Genomic DNA, 18230 nt, shown 5'->3' with positions numbered 1-18230 from the left:
TGGATGGGACCACACCTAGAGCCTTCAGGGACCACACAGCCAGCCCTTGGGCCTGGCTACCTTTCCCCTGCTGGGCTGCTTTTGGTGCCATGGAGTGGTGGACCACCAGCCTTCCTCCTTTTGTTCCTGCTAGTATTAAGGTCTCCAGAGCAGGGTACTACAAGCTTTGACCCAAGAGGCCAAAGGAAGGGGACATAGTGAACATAGGAGATCCCTCCCACTCCCCATTCCCCGCCCCATCTTCCTAGCCCCTTGCCCTGCTCCCCGCTGCCTGCCCACCCTGCTTTATTTGGCTTCCCTCACCTGGCCCTGAACCCCTCTCCCTCCGCAGGCTCTTCAGCAGCCTCAGTGAGCTGAGCACCATCTCAGCGCAGCGCAGCCCTGGGGGCCCGGGCGCCGGGGCCTCCTACTCGGTTCGGCCCGGTGGCCGCTACCCAGTGGCGCGACGCGCCCCGAGCCCAGTGAAGCCCGCGTCGCTGGAGCGGGTGGAGGGGCTGGGGGCGGGCACGGGGGGCGCGGGGCGGCCCTTCAGCCTCACGCCTCCCACCATCCTCAAGTCGTCCAGCCTCTCCATCCCGCATGAGCCCAAGGAGGTGCGCTTCGTGGTGCGCAGCGTGAGTGCGCGCAGCCGCTCGCCCTCACCGTCGCCGCTGCCCTCACCCGCGCCTGGCCCCGGCCCGGGCGCCTCCGGCCCGCGACGGCCCTTCCAGCAGAAGCCACTGCAGCTCTGGAGCAAGTTCGACGTGGGCGACTGGCTTGAGAGCATCCATCTGGGTGAGCACCGCGACCGCTTCGAAGACCACGAGATCGAGGGCGCACATCTGCCCGCGCTCACCAAGGACGACTTCGTGGAGCTGGGCGTCACACGCGTGGGCCACCGCATGAACATCGAGCGTGCGCTCAGGCAGCTGGACGGCAGCTGACGCCTCACCCTGCTCCCGCCCCGCTGCGCCCTGCCGGCAGGGCCCCCACCCACCCTGGGCCGCGGGCTCGGCCCGCCCCCCACCAAGGACGGCGCCCGGGCCAGGAATGTTGCATGAATCGTCCTGTTTGCTGTTGCTCGGAGACTTGCCCTGTACATTGCTTAGTGCCCTCCCCTGACCCCCCGCTGCCGAGCCCCACCCAGTAGTCAGGAGGGCTTGGACTAGGGAGGCTGGGCGGGAGGGGCTGGGGGGGGCTCTAGCCGTCTCCCTCCTTCGTGGCTTCTGGTGGCCAACCTCCCCGGAGGGAACCTGGTCCAGCATGCAAGGTCAGGACACACCTTGGTGACTCGGGGGGAGGGGGGCGACATTGGGGTTCTCGATGGGGGCCAAGCAGCCCCGCTTTGCATATTTTAATCCACTCTATATTTGGAACGAGAAAAGGAACAAATATCTCTGTCTGTAACGGTTCCCCACCCCTCACCCCCAAGGCCCCCTGCTGGTCCCGCCCGCAGCCGCCAGTCTTCCATCTCCGGCCCCTCACTGCCACCCCCCTACGGGGCAGGGGACGCTCCAGCTGGTCTGGGGCTGGCCAGGGTCCTGGTGGCCCACCTGGGGCCCCGGCTCGGCCTCTTCCCTCGCGGAGCTGCAGTGCGCCCCGCCCACCCTTCAGGTGCTGCTCGGGGAGGTGCACACCTCACGTCCTACTGGACGCCAGCGGGGCCTGTCCTGCTGGGCGCCAGCGGGTCCGGGGGCCCTGGGAGGCCTTCGCCCTGGGGCTAGGGCTGGGCCCTGGCACTCGCCCCCAGCCATCTTCCTCACAGGGTCTTTCCCCGGCTGGGGGTGCTCCAGCGCCTCCCCAAGTTCTTGGGCAACTACAGCAGAGAAGCCTCCCTGCCTCCACCTGAAGTCTCCTGTCCCTGCGCTGTATGTGTACAGCCTGTGTGCGCAAGTGGAGCCAGTGTGCAGCCGCGCTCGTGGGAGCCCTGTGTGTGCCTGGTCATGTGGGCCCAGGGGCTGTTCTGGACTTCGTGGGGCTATGGACGCTGGGGTATGTGCGTGGGTGTGTCTGAAACACCCTGTCTCTTCCAAAGAAAGTGAAAGGCGTCCTGCCCTGGTCCTGCTGTTTGCCCACCTCCCCTTCCAGAGCCTCCCCAGCCCAGCGGGGTTCCTTGGGAGTCTGCGGCTTGAGGAGCCCCACAGGGCCACCTGGAGGCGGTGCCCTTCTTTGGGCTTCAGAGGGGATCATGGGGTACTCCTTGAGTCAGGCAACCACAGGTCCTGAGGTGAGTCGGAGACCCCCAGAGTGCCCTGGCCCCCCTACTGTGACTCCTCACACTCAGCAATGACCTGTGGGGTGGGGGGCCCAGGGGCATTTTTAAACCTAGGGTTTGGAGTCTGGACTAAGCTCCATCCACTTCACTCACAAGTTTCTGTTTATATTTCTAGCTTTTTTTAATAAAAGAAAAAAAGACAGAAAACAGAAGTTTTCACAGCCCAGGGGCCTGGCATGCCGGTCTGTGCCCACCCAGCCCGCTGGCCCAATTCCCTGGGCATACTCAAGCCCACAAACCCTCTCACCAACAGACCAGGTCACACACAGCAGTCACTGTAACAGACTGCCGCATACACACTCAGTCTCACTCACCTGTGGGTTTTTGGTTCTGTTCAATTTGGGTTTTTAACTTTACAGGGTCAGTTCTGCTTCACCCCTCCTTTTGTATGGAGTTCCATCCGGGGACTTTCACCCCCTGCTCCAGTCCTGAGGCCTCCTGACCCTGACGTTGTGATACACCCCACAGAGATCTATGTTTCTTATACTATTATTATTGATAATAATTATTATAATATTATTATGTAATAAATTTATAAGAAATGAAGGTGTGACTGAGTTGCCTCCTTAAAGGATGTGGGGAGCAGAGGCTCTCCTTTGTACTTCATATTGGTCACGCAGACCCAGCCTTGACTGGTGGGTGGTGACTCCCCATCTCTCTGCCCTGGGCCTCTGCAGTTACTTCCCTGCCCTGGTGCCCAGCTTGTCCCTATGACTGTTGGTTGTTTTGGGCCTTCACCCTGCACTCCGAGCTGATGTGGTTCTCTCCTCTAGTCCTGTTCTGATCTTAGTAATGCCAGGCTGTCCCTCCATGAGAGGGGAGCCCATAGGAGCCTTTCCATGCCTCTCTATTGCACTCTAGAATGCCTGCTGCCCCCAACCTTGCCACAATCTTGCAGTCCAATCCCTAAGTCCATGGCAATGCTTCAAGACTCTGACCGTTCATTTCTACCTCCTGCCTAGATCTCTTTCTTCACACTTACTGGCTAAGCCATTTCCTTTCTTTCAAGAAGCCTTCCCTTCCCTCCCTTCCCAGGATCTGAGCTGGATGTTAGCCTGTGCCTTCCCAGCCCTGGAGCTGGAGCTTCTCCTTTGGGTGTTTCCCTAGAAATCAGAGTTTCTCTTTTTCCTGCTTTTACCCAGAGCCAGGCCTTACAGACATAGATGTCCCTCAAGAGTGCATAGATGTTATGTGAGTAGCCCACTACCACCAACCAAAATGTGACAAGAGAGGTTCAGCCCATGTGGCACTCTCAGGGTGGCTGCTCACAGGAGGGGCCAAGGTCCCTGGAAAAAGGAAGGTATGGTGAATGGATAGGCAGATTCTCACCCAGTAAGCCAAGGGCCGAGGTGAGAGGGGTGCTGCAGGGGAAGTGGCTGCAAAACCTGGTCACGTGGGCTGAGGGGCATCGTGAATATTACATAACAGGCTTAAACCTGAGTCAGGCATTGCTGGCTACAGAGCCAGCAAGAGAAACAGAAAGAGGGCTGGTTCAGTGGCACAGTGCCTACCTGGCAAGTGTAAGGTACTGGGTTCGGTTCTTGGTACCCAAAAAAAAAAAAAAAAAAAAAAAAGGAAGAGTCTGAGGGGCTGGACAAAGCCTGGAAAAGTGCCTGGAAAAGAGGAAACATGTACCCCCTCTCCTAGTCCTGTTGGGAAGGGAAGGAAAGTTTAGTGGCCCAGAGAAGATGAAAAAGACACTCCTGAGGCTAGGATGGCAACTTGCATTTTGTCTAAAAGGCCCAACAGTTCTAACTGTTCTACACTTAAAATTGTAATTCTCATTTTCGGATTAGAAACTGTGTCCATCATACAGGAGGACCACACAGGAAGTGCAAGAAAGGCCTAGAGAGGGTCTTGAGTGCTGAGCTGCAGGTACAACCCAGGGTCTCTCTTAATGGACTCAGAACATGGGGTAGTACAGCTTTTCCCTGAGGAAAGAAAGGCTGGCTTTCTTCTGTGCAAGGTGGAGACTCTGGCTTCCGTGGCAATAGCATTGCTCACACTGACTCCCAAGGGATATGGGTGGGTTGGAGGACAAGATGAATATTACCCAGAACAAAAATCTCAGACCTTCACGACCTGAACCAGAGAAACCTGCCAGACAGGTAGAGTCTGAGAGCCTCCCCCAAAGGCCTGGGGGCAGATACTTTCTCACTCAGGACCAGCAGCTCCTCAGGACCTCAAACCTTGACAGCACTGCTCTCAGGGGCCCTTTAAAAATCATGAGCACCCTCTGGAGTCTGTAGTCCCTGTGCTTCCCATGCCACTAGCAAATCGAAGATCCTGTGACAGTTCAGGTGAGCCTGGATGCCAAGAGTGCATGGACAAGGTTTTAGCTCTGTAAAAGGTCTTCCTGGGGGAAACAAAGGATGGGGGCTGGAAGGAGCTGGAAATCATGTGGGAAACTATGGGCTGGGAGAGAATTGTTCAGGTGAGTGTCCTGGGGGAGACAAAGTCTGGGAAAAACTACAGAGGCTGTGAAGTGGGGAAGGAGTGGAGCAGAAGCCCGTGTTGGGAGCTCTGCCTCAGCCTGAGCGAGGTCCCAGGTGGCCATGGGGTTCCTGTCCTTTGCTTCCAGAACCTAACAGTCTTGTACTTCCTCACTCTTGAAACAGCACAGAAGATGCAAAGTCATGCTCAATTGAGATGCCTGTGCTTCATAAGGCTTACTGACAAATTTACACCAGAATGCACATGTATCTCACCTGTCACAGTGATCTAAGGCAGGTACTGGGTCTGTAGCCCATTTCTAGAACTGGAGTGAACTTGTTCTGCAGAGGCAAACAGTGATGTCTTCTAGAACCCAAATGTGGGTCTCAGGCTTGTATACCATCTAAGTACAGTTTTAAAACTAGGTGCTTAGAAAAAGGAGAGAGAGAGTAAAGCTGTCCTATGTACACTTCAGCCCAGGCCTTGTGACTTGTTTGTATTGTGAACGGGGAAACATAAGGAAACAAAAATAAATAAAACTAAGTGCTACCTCTCATTTTAAAGTGTATAGGCAACACTTTCATTCTATATTTCAGTAATTACCAAGATTTTAATGTATGGAAAGTTGTTAACATTTAACGTTGCTAAGTTGTTATTACTGTTTAAAATGAAATACCATTTTAAAAAACAATTCTCATGGGTCTAAATACTATACTAATGTTATATCTATCAAGATCCTTTAAAAACACTTGAGTAATATTTTCTTTAACAATCAAAACTTCTATTATATTACTATCATTATTACTATTGCAGTTCTGGGTATTAAACTCAAATCCTTAAACACACTACACAAATGCTTACCCTGAATTGTACAACCAGCCCTAATAGTCCAAACTTTAGTGTTATCCCTTGAGTTCTTATTTCTATTTCTGGAACTACATTTCCCAAATCATTTTGGCTATTTATCAAGTACACCTTGATCGCAGTTAAAATAAGTGAGGTCTCTTAACATTCAGTAGTTCAGTTGAAACTTCTTAACACTCAAGTTGGTTAAATAGGAGTTCCTGACCTTCAAATCTAGAAAGTGAGTCCACTTGACATAAATGTTGAAAGGAGAAATATTACACACTTAAAAGGGGAGAAGAATTCTTCTGATAGGAGAAACAATTCCTTGTGACTTAGATAAAAGATCCTGATACTTGGATAAAGTATTTGAGAATCTGACATAGAGGAGACACCCTCCTTACATTCATCTAGAGTCCAAGAGACCTGACAGGCATGAAGCAGAGATAAAAATCTCATGGCATTCAGTTACTATTATTAAGATCTGCTTACATTTGTAGAGGGAAACCAAAACCTCTTGGCTAACAGATAGGAAAGTAATACTTATCCATATTCAGGTAAGGGTAAGACTTTTGGGCAGACAGTTAAATAATTCTGCCACTCATGTGGGGAAACAGACCCTGTGCTAACTGTAAGAAACAATGAAATGTCCTTGTCCTATAATAAGAGATACTATCAGACTTACAGGGAGAGTATGTGAAGAAAATAATGCTCAAGAATAAGGTATATGAAATAGACCTCTGAATGTTATCCTGGAGAAAATGAGGTACCCTGTCAGATGAGCAGAAGAGATGGATGCCTGGCACTGAAGCGGGGAAGGTAAGACTTTGTATCATTCATGTAGGGGAAGTAAGGTAGAGTATGCTTATGCTCCAGCAGGGAGTATAGCATCTCCTACCTTTTAGGAGATACGGGAGCTCCAGACATATCGCTGAAGAGGCAAGGCCTAAATGCCAGACAGAGACAAGATCGGCCTACAGTCATTGCAAACCAGGAGCCATATTCTCAGGCTGGCAACTAAGATAGAAGATATGGTATTTCATGACCCTCAGGTAGGGAAGGCAAGACCTTGAGACTGGGGAGATGAGAGCACTTTGGACACTCAGTATAGGGCAGCCTGGGAGAGGAGGCAAACTCTTGACATTCAGGTAGGAGGATGAGACTATACTTGAGGAAAGCAGACTTCCCGGCAGTCAGATGAAAAAATGACAGCCCTGACTCTTCATCTGGCAGTTGAGACTTCGGAACACTCACACAGATGAGGTGCACCCTTTTTACACTCGCTGGAGGATGTAAGACCTTTTGACTTTCAGGCAGAAAAGATGCAAAGAAGGAACACGCTGAGAATGTGACTTCTGAGCCTGTGGGTGGCGGAGATGAGGTCTGTGGCCCTGTGGTATGTGGAGATGTTTTCACACACAGGAAGAGACAGTGATAACTCCTTGATACTCAGGTAAGACATTTGAGATCTACTAGGCATTCAATTGAGCCTCTTGTGACCTCCTGGATACGAGATAAAAAGTATGAAATTTAGTTAGAAAAGATATTCAGGCAGATAAATCAAGATCATCCCATAATGTGAAAGTTCATTACTCAGGGAAAGCAGATAAAATGTCATGATAGGTAGGAGAGATGGGATTGCGTGAAACTCCCAGGAAAGATGCAGTCTGACAGGCTGGTGAAAGCTATACTCAAAGTAGGTAAGACTGCCTCTCTCAGATGAGAGCTTTTAGTAGAGTAGATGGAAACTTTTGATACTGTTGCAGGAGAGGTGAAAAGTTATAATCTGTGGGACTATGTTGAACAGTTGTCTTGATCATCTTTCTCATTGCTGAGACAAAATGCTCCATACCAAAAGTTTAAAGAGGAAGGGTTTATTTTGGCTCAGTTGGTAGAGGATTGAGTCTGTAATTGAGGGGCTCCAAGGCAGTGTGGCATGGCAGGGGGCCATTGAAGAGCAGAAGGCAAGCAGCAGCAAACAACATGCAACACACAAAAAGTAACAGTAGCAGCTTCTTTTGGCCCCTTTTATATAATGTCTATCCTAACCAGTTTAGGGGATGTGCTAAACCCATCAGTGAACTAATTTAGTAATCACACGCCCTTAATCCTAGCATTAACTCTAGATTTCAGCCGCTTGTGGGGACATCCAGAAATAATCTTAACTATGCATAATCATACCCTTACAGGCAAGATGCTGTCTCCTAATAATCAAATAGGAAGAATGGCATTTCACGATATTTAGGTAGCTGTGATGAAAATGAACATCAAAGTAAAGGAGAGATACCTTGCTGTCCTTAGATCCCAAAGAAGAGATTGTTACCAGCTGATGAGTTCTAAGAAAATTCTTTCCAGGTTCTTGGTGTCCTGAACAAAAAATTGGACCAGACACACAGAAAAAGAAGTGGGCATGTACATTTACTAAAGGCAGAAAAGGAGTGTGCTTTGTAGAGTGAGAGCAGGCTAGTGAACAGAGTCACAGTGGCCACAAGGATAATGGAGGGGAATCTTTGGTATCTGGAATTTTTAAAACTGGCTTCTCTCTCTTGCGAATAAGACAGCTGTCCTATTAAAAAAAACTTAACTTGATCTGCACCATATTTAAACTATCCTATCACAGACTTGCTTGGTTTCACATTAAATGTAAACCAAGACTTGAAAATAATACTTTTCTGATTGGTTTCAAGTACAGTGTTCAGGAACTGCAACATCATCTCGGATTCTGCATTCTGTGCCTGTGGCCGGAGTCTCATGACTTTAACAGGTAATGTTCAGTTGTTTGACTACTTTGCCCCTCTCTTACCTCAAGACCTGATGATATTTCACTTAGGAATTCGATTTTGTGTATGTGTGTTTTGCTTTATTTATTTTTTATTTTTATTCATACATGTTTGTGGTACACAATGATCATGTTCATCATGGGGGATTTGGACATGTACATAACACATCTGAATTCTTTCTGTCCCCTTTTCTTCTCCTCTCTCCTGTCTTTCTCTCTCCCTTTACAAAAGCTGTGTTCATTTTTCCTTTTTTCCCTTTAAAGCCCCTTTCCTTTCCTTCCCCTTCCCCTCCCTGCTCTTGTTCCCCTTTCCATTTGAAAAAGTTTTTCCTACTTCTCAAGATCTATCCTCCATTTTGCCCTGTATTTAACCTTGGGATTCCTCATACAAAACAAACAATGTGATTTTTAAACTTACGTGTCTGCTTTATTTTACTTAAGATCTCGAGGTGCATCCATTTACCTAAAAAAATGTCTGAAGTTTATTTTCCTTTATGGCAAAGTAGTATTTCATTTTATTTAAATACCACATTTCATCATTGAGCCACTGATGGGCAATATGGACTGTTTCCAAGATTTAGCTGTTATAAATTGTGCTGCTATAAAACATGGATATGCATATATCATTGTAGTATGATGACTTTAACTCATTTGACAAGATAGACCTATAAAGGGAACAAGTTGGGTCAAATGGAACCTCTAGTTTTAGCTTTTTGAGGAATTTCCATACTGTTTTCCACAGTGGTTGTACTAATTTACACTCCCATCAACAATGGAGATGTGTTCTTTTTTCCCCATACCCTTATCAGCATTTGTTATAGATTGATTTCTTGATGATAACCATTCTTCGTGGCATGAGATGGAATCTCAGTTTTTTAATTTGCATTTCTTGAATGACCCAGCAATGTTGAGCTTTTTTTTAATGTACTTTTTCATTGGCCTTTTAAACTTCATCTAAGAAGTGTCTATTAATTGCCATGACCCAGTGCAGCTCTAGATGATCCCCAGGAGAAAGGACAGCCAGAGGATGAGAAAATAAACAAAAGCTGAGGTCAGGTGGAGCACTTATTCTTCTGATGGGAGAAAAGGGATGGCTCAACCACTGTAGCACATTTATTTATACACCCAGGATGATGATGTCAATTTCAACCCTGCTGCCTAGCAACTTGTTTGCCTGGCTGGCCTGGGCCCCTTGCCTTCCTGGAGCTGGGACAGCTTGTTCACCTGGCTTGCTTTGGGCTCTCTGTATTCTCAGGACTGGGCTTGATGTGATCAACCTTAAGCTTCAGCTGCTCTATACAATTAACGGAATAGAAGACTGTGTGATTCTCAGCAGTGGACAATGAAGATGGCTTTGGGTCATGTTATGATTGATACGTTGGGTCAACTTGAGAAGTTTAGAAGTTTAACCAAGGCCCTCAGCAGAGGGCCAGGGTCCTCACTCTGAAAATATCCTGAGCCTGTGCTCAGAAGGGCCTCCGAGGAGGGCCCTGAGGTAGTACAAGTGCTGCAGTCACGTGAGGGAGCCTGCTTACAGCGTAAGGCAGCGGAATGACTTACACTCCTCAGTTTTATCTTGCTGCTTCTGCTGACTTCTGCTATCTTGAACTGTTGCTCCTGTGTCATGCCACCCTGCTTTGGAGCTAGATGCTTATGGAGTGAAATATCCACTGTGAGCTAAATAAACCTTGCCTTCCTTAGTTTTGGGTGCTGGGTATTTTGTCTCAGCAACAAGAGAAAAGTAAGACAGGTCATAAATTAAGGTAATTTAAAATGTCTCTTTAAAAAGCATGCTGATAACATATCCATGGAAGACAGAAAGATAAGTTTCCTCTGCCAAGTGTTAGAGGATCCACTGAGCTGTTGAATAGGACTCCTTTTAACTACAGATATGTTGCATTGTCTTGTCACAGAGGGCCAAACTGCTCCTCAGGTCTTGAGTCTGCTGGTTACAGTTAAAATGGGGCAGACCTTGAATCTCCAGAGTGATGCCTTGGGAGAAAAATTGTCAGAGAAGATCTTGGCCTTCTGACAGAGAGAATGGATCTGTACATGAACTCCCACCAGTTGGCAGGCAGGAAGTAGAGGAGGACCTCAGCAGGAAGCAGTTAAACCTCAGAGACTGTCTGGCCTGTCTGGGGGGTGAGGGTGGGGATGGGGGTGGGGTGACCATGCTGATTGGCCAGGAAGCCTCAGAGCTCTGTGAGGTCACAGCGTGCAGGTCTGGCAGGAGTAGGAGGAGTATGGTGGAGATGCTGCCAACTGCCGCTCTACTGATACTGGCTGTGTCTGTGATTGCCAGAGATAACACCACTTGTGAGTAAGTGTCAGAGGAACTTGGTGGGGGAGGGGGGAGGGTGTCTTCTAAACAGCAGGTCCCACCCAGATTCTCTCTGTCCTGGGGACCCTTGAACCTTACCAGTCCCTGGATCCTACAGCTCCGATGACCCACAGACCCAACACAGACCCTTCTTGCTCCCAGAATCAGCAGCTCAGAGCTTGTCTACAGTCATCTACAGTTCCCAGTTGTCTACAGTTTCCCCTGAGAGGGACTCCACAAATCCTAGATCTGTGCCGCCCCCCCCCCCCACTTACCTGACTCCACCAGTAATCAGACATTGAATTCAGAGTTTTGGGATGCTCCCTGCCCTCCATGGGCAGCTGAAATGTCCTACTCTAGCCTGACTCCAAAGGCCTCTAGTACCTCCACTGACCTGTAGGCCTTCTCACTTCCCAGGGGCCCATATGCCAGCAAGTCCCAAACTATTGCTACTCGGCTTGTGGCACAGGGCTCAGAACTTCCACCTCTGGACCCCCCCTGTTCCCAGTGTGCCCATGCCTATAGGCTTCTGTATTGCTTGTAGTTACTCTCTCCTCCTGTCACCATCTAACCCAACTCTGCAGCCCCAAGACCCCTTCACCACCTACCTCTCTCTGTACAGGCTCTCTTAGCCAAGATTGGCACTAAAGACCCCAGCTTGTTATATTAGTTTCCTTTATTTCCAGTTCTTCCACTCCAACTGTAACCTGCTCTGCCCAGGGTCCCCTTACATCTAGGCCTGTACAACCCCTTCCTGCATAACCCCCCCAAACCATTTCCTGGAGCTTCAGGCTGCCTCAACCTAACTCCTAGCTCTTTCTTACCTCTATGTTCCTGCCTCCCTCAAGCGTAGAGACCAGGCTGGGTTTGAATTGTGTCCCTGTTCTCCTCAGTGGCCCCTGTGGGTTGCGGTTCAGGCAGAACCTACAAGGGAGCGTCCGAATCATTGGAGGGCAGACGGCACAGCCCGGGGCCTGGCCCTGGATGGTCAGCCTCCAGATCTTCATGGCCCACAACAACCGCAGGTACCACGCATGTGGTGGCATCCTGTTGAATTCCCACTGGGTGCTCACAGCTGCTCACTGCTTCGACAGCAAAAAGTATGTGTGGGGCACGCAAAGGGGGGTCCCCAGAACTTCTGTCCAGACAGTCTGTGAAAATGACTTTTGTCCCCACAGAAAAGTCTATGACTGGAGACTGGTTTTTGGAGCAGAGGAAATAGAATATGGGAATAATAAGCCAGTGAGGGCACCTTTGCAGGAAAGATATGTGGAGAAGATTGTCATTCATGAAAAATACAACATTGTGAATGAAGGAAATGACATTGCTCTCTTGAAGATCACCCCTCCTGTTTCATGTGGGCCGTTCATTGGGCCAGGTTGCCTGCCTACTTTTAGGGCAGGCCCTCCCAAAATTCCCCAGACCTGCTATGTGGCTGGCTGGGGGTACATCAGAGAGAAAGGTGAGTATGGGAGGGGTTCTGAGCAGGACACTGCTGGTCATTCAAGAGGGGAGGCTTCTGAGGGAGGTCCTGAGGGTTATGCTTACCAGTAACTTCTGTCCAGCCATCTGTGAGGATGACTTTTGTACCTACAGAAAAGTCAGATTGGATTCTGGTTTTTGGAGCATAAGAAACTGAATATAGGAACAATAAGCTAGTGAGGTTCAGGGTTTGTGTGTGATGACTGGCTGAGCGATTTTCAGTCCCCATGGTCCCACAGATATTCTCAGGGTGCCTTTGCATAACTGGAGAGACAAGGGAAGCTGAGTCCCCTGTTCATGGTCACATAATTTGGTGAATTGGTGGCTTTCTAAAGGAAGGCTGAACAGAGATACAAGTTGAATTTTGGCACTTTTCAGAATGAGGTCAAGGCTATGTCTGTACCTGGCACCTTACTCTTAGATTCTAGAAATTGGAAACATAGCCTAAAAAGCATTTGAAGAAGTGGTTTAATGTGTTTTTGTGGCAGTGGGTTAGTTTTTCTGATCTGTAAATGGAAGAGTCAGATTAGATGGCCTCTGACTTTAACAGGTTCTTTAACATGTGATTGAACATTCTGGCCCTTGAGAGTACAAGGATGGCTCTATCTACCATCAGCAGTGGACTCCTGAGCTCCCCATCCTTGGGCAGTCAGAGCATTAACATCTGTCTTTTCCATCAGTGTTACTTGGAGTTTTCTGTGTAGACTGAGAGCGAAGCAAGTGGTGGGTGTGTTTTTTTTTGTAGTTCATAGTTATTCCAGTATTCCAGGCCCCTCACAGCTGCTAACAGGACCTTTGCCTTTCAAGATGAGAGCTGCTGCCTCTCTGTATCTCTTCGTTCTTGGTAACGCTGCCTGCCTAAATAGTGTATACTGTGTGGTCCACATGGCACAGATGGGTAGTGAATAGGAGACTCTTGTCCACAGCAGAGCAGCTTATGGAGGGTCCAGGGAGTTGTCAGCTGTCTCAGAAGACTCCATGGTTATGGGCTGAGTCCCAGATGCCCTCTCCACGTGCTTGAAGTCTAGAGGTACTGTTTATCCCAGGAGCAACAGGTCACTCCTTTAGGTGGCAGACATGGAGAGAAAGGTTGTAAGCAGGAACTTGGTCTCTGCACATGACTGATGGTTTTGGCTTCTCAGAGGTGGTTGTGTGAATGTTCATCCAGTCATATTAGGGATAAAAATGTGACTGAAATTAATGTAGTCATCATTCTCTTCTCTTTCTTTAGGAATGAAAAATCAGGCTCCTTAATTCAAGGCAATTCAGTCATTTGAGATTTAAAATTCAGACTTTTTCTAATACAAAATTAATAATTTGGGAATTACTCCCTTTACTCATATTTTGCCTTCTTAAGGAGGTTGATCTAGTTCCCGAGAGGTTAGTCACATTCCCACCCCTCAGAAAGGTGGTTTTGTCTTGTCCCCTCTGGCTTTTGATGACATCTGACTATTGCTTCCTGGCCTGGGTTCCTACCCCCATTCCAGCTGCTGATGGCTGTGGCCCTGCCGTAGCACCCAGAGTGAGGACAACATTATTCTTGTCCAACCTCCTATCCACCCTCTGGCAATGTTCACAGCTCAGAGATTCTTGTAGTTCACGGGAGGCTGGTCTCGGGGTCTCCACTCCATCCCTTACCTTTGCTGTCCTGTTGCCCAGCAGAATTGTAGGTTTCCAGTTACCCTTTGGATGTCAAAGAAGACTTTGGAAATGTAATGAGCACTTTCTCTTTTTTTCCCTTTTAAATCTTGTTTTGTTTTTGCAAACGTATCCCTCACCCCTAAGCCCAAGTCTTCGAGAAAGATGCCAGACCCCAAAGTCTGTGACTTGCTCAAACTCTCCTTGTTCTGCCTCCTCCTTGAATGTATCTTCTCTGGGACTGGAAGAACTGCCCCAGAACGCTGTGTTTTTTCCTTGAGTTTTGAATTCTTATAGGCTTTTTTTTTTTTTGGCCAGTGGGCCAGGATTAATAAAACCATCTTCTGTTTCAGCATACCTGATTCTTTACAATGAGACCCATAGCTTTCATGCCTATGGGTCCTGCTACAAGTTTGAAAAGTCATTTTAGTGGTGTATAAGCCAGAACTATTGTCATTTTATCTCAGTGTCACTACTTCCCCAAAGGCAGGATATGTTCAAAACTCCCATGCTCCTGGGATTGGAAAAGAGCCTGGCAAACCTGCATTCAGCAGTGATCTGCCGAATGCCAGCTGAGCACCCAGCACTGCACACACACTCTATCTCCTAGCTTAACATCAGGCCTGCGATGAGTGTGCTCCAGAGCTGCCCTACATGGGGCTGCTTCCATCTGTCCTGCAGATGTCCAGTCTCACCTGTCAGGCTCTTCTGGTGCTGTGTGCGAAGGGACCAGTGCTTTTCTCTTTAGGGACCTGCTGCCTGCACTTGAGGAAGAGACACAGCTATACTGGCTCTGGGGCCGGGAGCCAGATGGATACTGGTGTGTGGACTGTAGCATTGCTGGCCTTTACTCCTAACCCCCAGGTCATGATAGAGTCTGGGACTGACTCAGCTCTCTTTTTCTTAAAGCCTCCTCAGAGCAGTTCTGAGCCGTGTGGGGAAAGGCTAATAGCCTTGCTTCAAAGGATTCTGTCTATAACTTGGAAGGAGCCCAGATGAAGAACAAAAATCAGGGAGGGTGATTTTTGTTGTCAGATTGTGGGGAATGGATTTGGTTCTAAAAAGAGAGGTGATCATGGCCAGGTCCAAGCTCCCTACAGCTTCACTGTGGCTGGATGATATTCCAGCCCCATATCCAAAGTGAGAACAATAGGACCACGTAAATCAATGAGTGTTGGTAGCAACTAGCCTCCATCAGCCTTGTCCACCATGAGTATATATGCTAACTCATTCTTGCCCCTTCGTCCTGGTGACAAGTCTCTACCTCCAGCCTGCCTACCTCTTGTGCAGGAGTATATGAGGAGAGGTGGGATGTTGGCTGAGAGATCTGTGTTCAACAAGAGTATTAAGAGGATGGGAATTTGGTGGAGGGGAAAGGCAGGGCTTCCCTCTGTGTATTTCTTGATCACTAACCACTGTGTGGCCTGGCTGCAGCCCCCAGGCCATCACCTGTGCTGCTGGAGGCCCGTGTGGAGCTTATCGACCTTGACCTGTGTAACTCGACCCAGTGGTACAATGGGCGTGTCATGTCAACCAACGTGTGCGCAGGGTATCCAGAAGGCAAGATTGACACCTGCCAGGTAACCCTCCTTCGGTGCCAGACCCCTGGGTCCCTTCAGGGCTCCCCAGATCCTGAGGACTTCTTTTTTGGATCACTGCCTCCACTTTCTGCCAAGGGCTCGATTTTAGTGACTCCTTCCCTGGTCCCTTCTCCCAGCGTCATCTCTAGTCACAATGAAAACTGGAGGTGACACCAGCTGCCCCAACAGAGATCTATCACCACATTTAGCAAGATAGCACAAAGAATACATTGCCTGAACCTGATCCCTGGAGAGAATATCTGTCTCTCTTCTCCAGAACACAAAATATCCAGAGTCCACATGATCCTGTATTCAGTAAAGCCACATGACTGTACCATGGCCCACTCATCTCCTCCCTGGGGGAAACCCATGCTAGCTACAGCCCTCTCACAGCTCACTGGAGGCTGTGGCACCAGCTCAGACTTTACCACAACCAACTGTTTTTGGCATCAGGAAAGCATGTAGCTGCAGAAATTGTCCTCCTAGAGTCCATGACCCCCACACAGGGAGAGTGGCTCAGGGTAAGTGACCACTGTGTCCTTTGGGCAGGGGGACAGCGGCGGGCCTCTCATGTGCAGAGACAACGCGAATAGCCCCTTCGTGGTCGTGGGGATCACGAGCTGGGGGGTAGGCTGTGCCCGTGCTAAGCGTCCTGGAATCTACACAGCAACTTGGGACTATCTGGACTGGATTGCTTCCAAGATCGGTCCTAGTGCTCTCCATGCGATTCAGCCAGCTACCCCTTCTCCTCCCACCACTGGGCCACTGCCCCCAGCCCGGCCTCCCTCCTCCCGCCCTCCCACTGCTAAACCTCCTTGGTATTTCCAAAACCTTGCTCGTCCTCCTCGCCCTCCTCGCCCTCCTCGACCACTTCAACCTTTTGCACCTCAACCTCAACCACCTGCAGCCCAGGCCCCACCCCCACCCTCGCTTTCTTCCCCTCCTCCCCTTCCACCCCTGTCTCCCACCAGACCAGCCCAAGGACTTTCTTTTGCCCAAAGCCTCCAACAGCTCATAGAAGCTCTGAAGGAACTGGGCAATTCTGGCACAAAGAGCTCTTACAGCATGGAGATCCCAGAGCTCTCAGAACCCATCTCATTGTCCTGATCTGAAACTGTTCCACAGACCAGTGAACAGTTCATACGATATAAATAATAAATGTATATATTTATAAATATATATACATGACGAAATGCTTTCTGGCCTTCTTTCTATCTGCCTACCTCCACTCAACCTAAGCCTGCATCCATCAAATCTATGCCCTCTAAAGGGATTGAATGTATGAATTGTGCAGACATTGGTGTTGGTTTTTTTTAAATCTTAAATTTTACTACTGGAGTCAGGTGACCTGGGACTATAGGTGTGGCATGATCTGTATTTCACACTTAGTGAAACTGATAGGAGTTAACAATGAAGGACTATATAAGTAAATCAGAGGAGTGGCCAGGTGGCCATGAAAGAGCACCTAGGCAACAAGGAGCAAGTGTTAAAGTAGTTTACCAGGAGATCATGGTCTCTAAATGCCACTGAAAGCCACAGAGAGGCTTCTGTGTGGAAGACTTGATTCCCCAGCATACAAGGGTTAACAAAGCTACTTGAGCGGCCAAAACAAACCACCACACCAGATCTTGGTGGTTGGCTGGTTGAACATTGTTGGTTCAAGTTCATTACTGGTCTATGGCTAACTTTATTAGTTTCTGGTGAATTTAAAAATTATTTGTTAAAGTTTTTTTTTTTTTTTTTTTGTCTTTTTCGTTTTTATCGGTACCAGGGATTGAACTCACGACTGCCTGCTTGCAAGGCAGGTGCTTATGCCGCTGAGCTAAATCCTCAGCCCCTATTTGTTTTGCAGCAGTGTGAATGTGTATATGTGGGGGGATACATTTTGGAGTGGCTGAGACAGTTTTGAATGGCTTCCACCACATTATTTAAGATCTATTGCAAAGAATAGAAACAATTTAAGTGCTAAGGATACACAGATGCTACACAGAACCAATAGGAAATCCAGAAACAGACAAGGGATAATGAGGAGCTTTGTGAGGCATGACCACAGTCTGTCTTTTTCAGCCAGCCGAAGATGCTTTTTGCAGACCTGCCCCACACTGCCCAGGTAGGGCCAGTGCCACAGAAATGCTTACAGGGGAGTACTAATGGCTCAGGTCAGTTGGCGACTCTGGTTAGGGCTGTCCATCAGGCTCAGATGAGAAAGCCTGAGGGCCCGACCATTTCCTGCGTGGCTTGGAAATGGAGAGATGAGGCAACCGTGAGTCTTCACATTTGGGATTCCTCTGTCTACCTGGTTTCAGACAAAGCCTCTGCCTCACATTTCATCAACTCTGTATCCTCGGGAATATGTGACAGAAGGTTGTGTGACCATGAAATAAGGGACAGGTAGGTCACATTTGGAGCAGGACTGACACTATAAATGCCTGTGAGTGTGAGTGTCACATGGGAGCCCATCAGTGAGGAGCTTCTGGTGAGTAATGCTTGTCACAGGGTCAGTTGGGGGCCCTTAATCTTCCCTCATATAGTCTGAAATGCTTGGTTTGGTCACATGGGAAGGTTTGCATGTGGGTCTGAATGGCCCTTACCTCTATAGCATAGCAACACTTGATAAAACCCAAATTCTCTCTACCTTGGATAAAAAGCTGGCATTACTAAAATTGGAGTGTGCAGTATATTTTGTTGGCTTTTGGGCTCTCCCTTCCCTTCCCCTCCCTTTCCCTCTCCTCCCCTCTCCTCTTCTGTTCCTGTTCCCCTCCTTTCCCCCTTATACTCCTCCTTTTCCTCTCTCTCTCTCTTTCCTCCTGCATACACTACAAAATCTATACATATAGAATCTTACATATAGTATGCAAGCTTTACCACTAAGCTGTACCTCCAGCTCCTTTAGGTCAAATT

General features: G+C 48.6%; 2 protein-coding genes and 1 non-coding gene across 7 annotated transcripts in view; all 3 read left to right on the top strand.

The window, feature by feature from the left end:
• Shank3 (SH3 and multiple ankyrin repeat domains 3) overlaps nucleotides 1–2800 on the top strand; it is a 55126-nt gene extending 52326 nt beyond the window's left edge. For 2 of the 5 annotated variants that reach the window (XM_063243726.1, XM_063243725.1), the window contains one exon: nucleotides 332–2800. In XM_063243726.1, coding sequence (XP_063099796.1) covers nucleotides 332–923 — 592 coding nt within the window. In that variant the 3' untranslated portion in view covers nucleotides 924–2800. The remainder of the gene's footprint in view (nucleotides 1–331) is intronic. The other 3 variants (XR_010045736.1, XM_063243727.1, XM_063243728.1) reach the window with 3 other exon arrangements.
• A 2269-nt stretch (nucleotides 2801–5069) lies between these two features.
• LOC111757183 (small nucleolar RNA SNORA51) lies at nucleotides 5070–5206 on the top strand. The gene has a single exon (XR_002791548.1). It is a non-coding gene; the product is annotated as a small nucleolar RNA SNORA51 (small nucleolar RNA).
• Nucleotides 5207–10474: 5268 nt separating this feature from the next.
• Nucleotides 10475–16525, top strand: Acr (acrosin). The gene is made up of 5 exons (XM_013153554.3): nucleotides 10475–10629; nucleotides 11523–11729; nucleotides 11808–12091; nucleotides 15184–15329; nucleotides 15879–16525. Exons 1-5 carry the CDS (start codon nucleotides 10481–10483, stop codon nucleotides 16434–16436), a joined length of 1344 nt encoding a protein of 447 aa, XP_013009008.3. The 5' UTR covers nucleotides 10475–10480; the 3' UTR covers nucleotides 16437–16525.
• Nucleotides 16526–18230: the final 1705 nt, after the last annotated feature.

This window comes from Cavia porcellus, unplaced genomic scaffold (genome assembly GCF_034190915.1).
Source record: "Cavia porcellus strain 051 isolate PalLab524CR breed Dunkin Hartley unplaced genomic scaffold, mCavPor4.1 scaffold_40, whole genome shotgun sequence".
NCBI lineage: Eukaryota > Metazoa > Chordata > Mammalia > Rodentia > Caviidae > Cavia > Cavia porcellus.
The sequence above is the reverse complement of the archived record's forward strand: the minus strand, read 5'-3'. Positions and strand labels throughout refer to the sequence as shown.